The sequence below is a fragment of the Taurulus bubalis genome (assembly GCF_910589615.1).
Source record: "Taurulus bubalis genome assembly, chromosome: 19".
In the NCBI taxonomy this organism is placed as follows: domain Eukaryota; kingdom Metazoa; phylum Chordata; class Actinopteri; order Perciformes; family Cottidae; genus Taurulus; species Taurulus bubalis.
Window position 1 is genome coordinate 21,420,191 of NC_136607.1, and position 7,816 is coordinate 21,428,006.

The window sequence follows — 7,816 nt, forward strand, 5'->3', positions numbered from 1 at the left end:
GGTGACGGGAGGCTGGGTGACGGGAGGCTAAAGGCTGGGTGACTGGAGGCTGGGTGACGGGAGGCTAAAGGCTGGGTGACGGGAGGCTGGGTGACGGGAGGCTAAAGGCTGGGTGACTGGAGGCTGGGTGACGGGAGGCTGGGTGACGGGAGGCTGGGTGACGGGAGGCTGGGTGGCTGGAGGCTGGGTGGCTGGAGGCTGGGTGGCGGGAGGCTGGGTGACGGGAGGCTGGGTGGCTGGAGGCTGGGTGACGGGAGGCTGGGTGGCGGGAGGCTGGGTGACGGGAGGCTGGGTGACGGGAGGCTAAAGGCTGGGTGACGGGAGGCTGGGTGACGGGAGGCTAAAGGCTGGGTGACTGGAGGCTGGGTGACGGGAGGCTAAAGGCTGGGTGACTGGAGGCTGGGTGACGGGAGGCTAAAGGCTGGGTGACTGGAGGCTGGGTGACGGGAGGCTAAAGGCTGGGTGACTGGAGGCTGGGTGGCTGGAGGCTGGGTGACGGCGCCCCCCTGGTGGCTACTTGACGTCCCTGCAGCTGTCGCCCTGGCAGGACTGCAGCTTGATGAGCCGCTGGTTCATCGCCTGCAGGACGGTCGGGTCCACCTTCTTCACGATGTTCTCCAGCTGGTGAGGGTCCGACGTCAGGTTGTACACCTCCACGAACGACTGGGAGGAAGAGGAGGAGGAGGAGGAGGAGGAGACACTGAGCTTCTGACTCGACAGGAAGGGAACGAAAAACTCAGACAAATGTAGTAAAAAGTACAACATGTACCTCTGAGATGTAGTACAGTATAAAGTACAACATGTACCTCTGAGATGTAGTACAGTATAAAGTACAACATGTACCTCTGAGATGTAGTACAGTATAAAGTACATGTACCTCTGAGATGTAGTACAGTATAAAGTACATGTACCTCTGAGATGTAGTGAAGGAGAATAAAGTTGCAGAACATAGAAAGGTACACATTCAAGGTACTTGTATACGTTCACGCAGTACTTTGTACCTCGCTGTCTGCGAACTCGCAGTACTGCAGGTCCCGCTGGCCGTCCATTGTGCGCACGCAGGCGTACGTGTTGTTGAAGGCGTCCTCGCACACGCAGTCAGGGAAACATTGCTGAACAGAGAACAAGAGTCACGGTAAACAGCAGGTTGTTGGTTCTGAAGATTCTTTGCATGAGAAGTGAATTCAGAGAGGTAAGATCACTGTTTTTGTGAATGGAGTCTGGTAGATAGTAGATACAAAAAAAATAGAAGAAAAATGCATTATATATAAAAAAAAAAGAAAGAAATTCTCCCCGTCAGAAAGGTGAAATACTATAAATAGTGTTCACATAAACTAATATTTACTCTTTTAAGTGTCTACAATACTTCCACAGCAGTACTGTCCCTTTAAGAGCACCGGCGGGTCGATCCCTCAGGACTCGTTGGCGTCCTTTGAGCTCGTTAAATAAAGGTTTGTCACGATGAGTCACACGTCTCTGGACGACGGGAACGAACCACAACTTCATCTAAAACGTTGGTTCTGATCTTATGAACTACTTTAGGATGAAGAGTCGCTCCCTGTGCCGTTTCTATCAGTTATATAAATGGTCCCTGATGTGCATTAGCTGGATAAACACGGTGGGTTGTTTCTGCTGGAGACTCACAGACAGTCCAGGGCCCAGTTTGGGACACGAGGGGTCGGTGGTTTGATGCCCCTCCCCGGTGTACTCCACCAGGAAGAAGGGCCGAGCCGAGCCGTTACGCAGAGACGGGGCCTGTGGAGGTCCAGGGAAAAGAACATTTAGAAGAAGAAAATAAATAAATAAATAAATAAATAAATAAATATATATATATATATATATATATATATATAATATTTTTATTATTATTTATTGCAAAATGTATTTCTCTTACAATCTGCATTTCATTCCTTCTGCAGTTTCTTTAATTACTCATCTAACAATTGTGTATAATATTTATATAGATATATATTTGTGAACATCATCTGTAGAGCGCACTGAACTGAGTTTGTATTTCTCTGAAGGAAACAATAATATAAATGTATATAAATATGAAACAAGGAAGCGGACCATCTGAGGGAGGAAGGACTGTCCGTCTACGTCCACAGACGACAGGTCGAGTCCAGAGATGTCCAGAAGAGTTGGAGCCAAGTCGATGTTCAGCACCGGAGCCTGAGAGGGGGGGGGGGGTGAGTGAGTGAGTGAGTGAGTGAGTGAGTGAAAGAGTGGCGAGTGAGTGAGTGAGCGAGGTGTGTGTCCGACCTGCAGCGTCTGGTTGGGTTTGATCCCCGGCCCTCGCACCATGAGCGGGACCCTGATGTCGAACTCGTACAGCTGCCTCTTGTCGATGGGCAGCGAGAACTGACCTGGGAACAGCGAGGCGTCGGTGAGCACAGAGCAGGAACAACGGGAGCCAAACATCTAAACATGAGGACCGGCGGCGGGACTCGAACCCGCGTGGTAGCCGTTGTCCGAGGTGTAGAAGACGTAGGTGTTGTCCAGCTCCTTGATGCTGTCCAGCTTCTGCACCAGCGCCTCCACCAGGTCGTCCACCGACAGCAGCGTCTGCCACCTGGGCACAGGCAGCAGAACACACATTATTAATTTAGAGATATTAGAGATATCTCTAAATTAATAATGTGATATCTTTATAGTTTAGAGGAAATGAAAATGTTGCTTCACATGTATTCTCATTGTTATCGACTAAAGATCTTCCTTACTTTTTGCAGAGCTCGTTTGTTTTGCAACATCAGCTTTTAATCAATCTGCTACGTTTCTTTATTTTTCACCTCTTTTTAGTTTAGAAGAATTTTTTTTATGAATTTTGAATTTGTATTTGAATGTATTAAATGCATAAACAATGTTTCTCATGTGAAATCTCTTCTTGAACAAACTAAGTGGGTTAAATGTATTCAATTCCTGGAACAGGTTTTTCCCGTAACGCTGCCGAACAGAAACAAAGCAAAGCGATAACTCGACCTCGCTCCTCGTCTCTCATAACTTCAGAGTCGTGACACTTGAACATGTTTTAACCGACGCGGTGCAGCGGCTGACAGAAGAAGAGACGCTTCACCTTCTCCTGTACGCGCCGTCCAGGAAGCTGAGGGAGCTGTCGGCCATCGGGCTCACGGGCTGACGCAGCAGCCAGTGCTTGTCCTGCAGCAGAAACACGCATCATGTATAAAGTTACCATAAATAAAGTTATCATGTATAACGTTATCATCATTAAGTTATCATGTATAAAGCCAGTATGAGGAACTTTCATGTTGTGTGGTTCTGGCGCCCCCTGTGGACTAGAGAGGTAGTGTCTGAGCACCAGGGTCCCTTTAGAAAACCTCTCATTCTACTGCAGCAGGTCTATAGAACCATCTAGAGGTCTATAGAGGACCAGGACTACATGAGGTCTATAGAGGACCAGGACTACATGAGGTCTACAGAGGACCAGGACTACATGAGGTCTATAGAGGACCAGGACTAGACTGAGGTCTATAGAAGACCAGGACTACATGAGGTCTAGAGGACCAGGACTACATGAGGTCTATAGAAGACCAGGACTACATGAGGTCTATAGAGGACCAGGACTACATGAGGTCTATAGAGGACCAGGACTACATGAGGTCTATAGAGGACCAGGACTACATGAGGTCTAGAGGACCAGGACTGGACCAGGACCAGGGAGACCCACCTTTCCGGCCTTGTTGAAGCTCCCGTCTCGGGGGGCTTTGAGGTCGCTGAACTGGTTCTGGTACTGCGGCGCCGCCGTCCAGGGGGAGTGCGGCGCCGGAGGAGACAGCATGAGGAAGAAGGGATGCTGAGGGCTCCGGTCCTCCAGGAAGCGGAGGGACCGGTTCGTCTGAAGGGAGGAGAGTCCAGACTGAATACAACACTCATAGTTATATATATTTTTAAACACAAAGAGAAGCACAGACGGAAAAAACCAGCAGCGTCTCTGTTAGTCAGAACCTCTGATGGCGTCAATGGAGCTGCATCTGTGAGTCATCACCACAGGATGTACTGACAGCTGCTGAACATGTGAGGCCCACACTGCTGTCAACACATAGATACCACCAGAGGAGTCGCCCCCTGGTGGTCAGGAGAGAGAATGCAGCTTTAATATATGAAGCATAGACTTCTATACAACCAGAGGAGTCGCCCCCTGGTGGTCAGGAGAGAGAATGCAGCTTTAACACATGAAGCATAGACTTCTATACAACCAGAGGAGGCACCCCCTGGTGGTCAGGAGAGAGAATGCAGGTTATGGATGAACATTTTAAAATTCTCCAAAATGACTGATTGTTAGCATCTCCTTAGCATGTTAGCATGCTGACGCTAGCATTTAGCTCAACGCTCCAATGTGCAGCCTCACGGAGCGTCACGTTTCCGTCCTCTCGGCTGAGGACAGTTCAACCCCTCAGCTCATGAACTCCATTTACAGCTGGAGGAGCGGAAAGACTCATTACATTCATCATGATCTGGTTTTCCTGCGTTTCACACCGTGGAACCTGTTGTTGATTAACACAGAGCGTCGTGTTTCTGCGACGCAGCTGATTCAGGCCGTTTGGAGGTGAACGTCTTCTTTGTCCCATAAACCTTCACATAAAACCGATAACCTGCTGATGCCGCAGACAGACTCACGATGAGGTCGGTGAGGTAGTCCGACGCGTAGACGTCTCCGTGCTTCTCCTCTTTGCCGTTGACGGACAGCGTGTAGTTGTAGTACTGAGAGTTCCCCACCTGGAACACACAGGTGGAGGAGCGTCGACAACAGAAGAAGTACTTGGGAATACACGTTGTGTGTGTGTGTGTGTGTGTGTGTGTGTGTGTCTGTGTGTCTGTGTGTGTCTCACCAGTGCATGCCACTGGTCCCAGCCAGGTGGAACATGGGTAACGTCTCCTGCGTCCTTCTTGCCGTACTGATGAAATAAAAAACACGGCTTTGTGAAAGACGAGCAACCGAAAGATATTAAAGTTAATTCTGAGGGATAGAATAAAATCTAAATGAAGAATAAACTGTATAGTGAAGTACCTGGCTCAGGCACTTCGGCCTCACCTGGCTCAGGCACTTCGGCCTCACCTGGCTCAGGCACTTCGGCCTCACCTGGCTCAGGCACTTCGGCCTCACCTGGCTCAGGCACTTCGGCCTCACCTGGCTCAGGCACTTCGGCCTCACCTGGCTCAGGCACTTCGGCCTCACCTGGCTCAGGCACTTCGGCCTCACCTGGCTCAGGCACTTCGGCCTCACCTGGTTCAGGTACTTCAGCCTCACCTGGTTCAGGTACTTCAGCCTCACCTGGTTCAGGTACTTCCCGGCGAAGAAGGTCTGGTACTTCTGCTTGCTGAGGAAGATGGGGAAGGCCGAGGCCTCGGGTCCCGCCTGCCAGGCGGCGCTGGAGCAGTTCCCCGACAGAGAGTTGTTCCTCACCTCGTGGTTGTGAGGGTAGCGACCCGACAACACGCTGCTCCTGCTGGGGCAGCACAGCGGCGTCACCGTGAACTGAGGAGGAGGAGGAGGAGGAGGAGGAGGAGGAGGAGGAGGTGGTGAGAGTGGGTGACGGAGGAGGAGGGGAAGGAGAAAAAGAAGGGAGGAGAAGAAGAAGAAGGAGAATAAGAGGAAGGAGGAGGAGGAGGAAGCGAGAGTGGGTGACAGAGGAAGAGGGGAGGGGTGATGAAAGAGAGCGTGACAGCGGAGAGGAAGACGAGTTTTCAGTTTCAACATTTTAAAACATGTGAAATCCAAAAAGGCGACTGGAGGAAAGTCAAAGTACAATATTACATATATAAAAGTACAATAGTACGTATATAAAGTACAATATAAAGTACAATGTTACGTATATAAAGTATAATATTACAATATAAAGTATAATATTACGTATATAAAGTACAATATTACATATATAAAGTACAATATTACGTATATAAAGTACAATATAAAGTACAATATTACGTATATAAAGTATAATATTACAATATAAAGTATAATATTACGTATATAAAGTACAATATAAAGTACAATATTACGTATATAAAGTACAATATTACGTATATAAAGTACAATATGTTCAAGTGCCACTCGGTACAAACATGAACATAAAGCATAACAAATTATGCTCCGGTTTAATTTTTAACACGAGGTCTAAGTAGTAAGTCGCTACATAGAAATATTAATGACAAAATAAAAATAGAACATTTAGAATCGTTTGGGGTTTACGCTGACATTTTAAATTATATATATATATATATATATATATATATATAGTTACTGTCCGTAGTTCAAAACAACACTGTGTGTAAATCTTAGCTCTATATTCTATAAACGTGTTTGAGTGAAATCTTCACCTGAAGAGCGATTACAGCAAACATAGTGGAGTAGATGAGAAGCACAAAGAATATTTAACGTATAATAAATATTAGCCGTATAATAAATATTAGCCGTATAATAAATATTAGCTGTATAATAAATAAACGTATAATAAATATTAGCTGTATAATAAATAAACGCATATTAAATGTACTCACAGCGTTCACAAACGTTGCTCCTGCGTCTCCTATCAAGGCTCTGGTCTTCTTCATGGGCGTCTGCAGGACAGAAACCACAACAGACTTTATGAACGTTTGAATCCCTCATGAATTCATAATGTGACTCATAACAGCTGGAACTGATGAAAGGATTAATTAACTCATTTATTTAACTATTTACTGTGCATTATTCTTTGTTTCGTGAGTATTGAGGTGTTGAGGACGTACAGGTGAGCATTGAGGACGTACAGGTGAGCATTGAGGACATACAGGTGAGCATTGAGGACATACAGGTGAGCATTGAGGCAGTACAGGTGAGTATTGAGGCAGTACAGGTGAGCATTGAGGCAGTACAGGTGAGCATTGAGGCAGTACAGGTGAGCATTGAGGCAGTACAGGTGAGTATTGAGGCAGTACAGGTGAGTATTGAGGCAGTACAGGTGAGTATTGAGGCAGTACAGGTGAGTATTGAGGATAGTATTGAGGCGGTACAGGTGAGCATTGAGGCGGAGTGGACTCACCATGCCCCCCAGGTGAACGTCCTGGTCGTCGGCGAGGATGAGGACGATGTTGCTCGGTTTGCCGCCAGCAGCCGCGCACCTGACGCAGCAGGTGAGCTGCAGCAGCAGCGCGAGGAGGAGACGGGCTCGTGTCGCTCCGGATCCGCGCCTCTCGCGCGCCATTTAGAGGGGAGATTTGGGGGAGACACACAGCCGCACGCGCGCAGGTGAGCTACCTGCAGAAGCTCGGGCTCGTTTCCGGCTCGAGGAGGACGACGTGTTCTGGAGTGCGCGTGCAGCAGGCTGGAGGTTTGAGGAAGTGGAGCCGAGTTGTTGGGGTCATGTGACCGGACTGAGTGGGAGGAGTCAGAGAGCGAGAACACGTTGTACAGCATGTACTTATACTACTTCTAAGTACTGGAAGGTACTGCGGTACTGAGTTACTGTGCACACAAGAAACCCGTTTAATAAAAATTTATAAAATTTACGAATTATAATTATTATATTGATTTAAAAGTATACATTATGTCATATTCACCAATGTGCAACATAATAATATACATATCAAATTCAACAATATATATATATATATATATATATATATATATAATATTATACATATAATATTCAACAGTATGTAACATATTATACATGTATTATACATATATGTATATATATATATATATATATATATACAATAATTGATATAATATGAAAGCATATATTGCCTTAAATTATATGAACAATGAATAAACATATCATTTTGAAATTCATTATATTATGTTTAAATCTAATACAGG

General features: G+C 46.6%; 1 protein-coding gene across 1 annotated transcript; it reads right to left on the minus strand.

Moving 5' to 3' along the window:
• Positions 1 to 513: 513 nt before the first annotated feature.
• On the minus strand, positions 514 to 7,199 carry gnsb (glucosamine (N-acetyl)-6-sulfatase (Sanfilippo disease IIID), b; the record flags this gene model as incomplete). Its single annotated transcript, XM_079235276.1, has 13 exons — positions 514 to 663; positions 1,002 to 1,112; positions 1,645 to 1,755; positions 2,071 to 2,172; positions 2,263 to 2,366; positions 2,454 to 2,572; positions 3,074 to 3,156; positions 3,686 to 3,853; positions 4,636 to 4,734; positions 4,848 to 4,913; positions 5,291 to 5,494; positions 6,517 to 6,576; positions 7,038 to 7,199. 13 exons carry the CDS (start codon positions 7,197 to 7,199, stop codon positions 514 to 516), a joined length of 1,539 nt encoding a protein of 512 aa, XP_079091402.1.
• Positions 7,200 to 7,816: the final 617 nt, after the last annotated feature.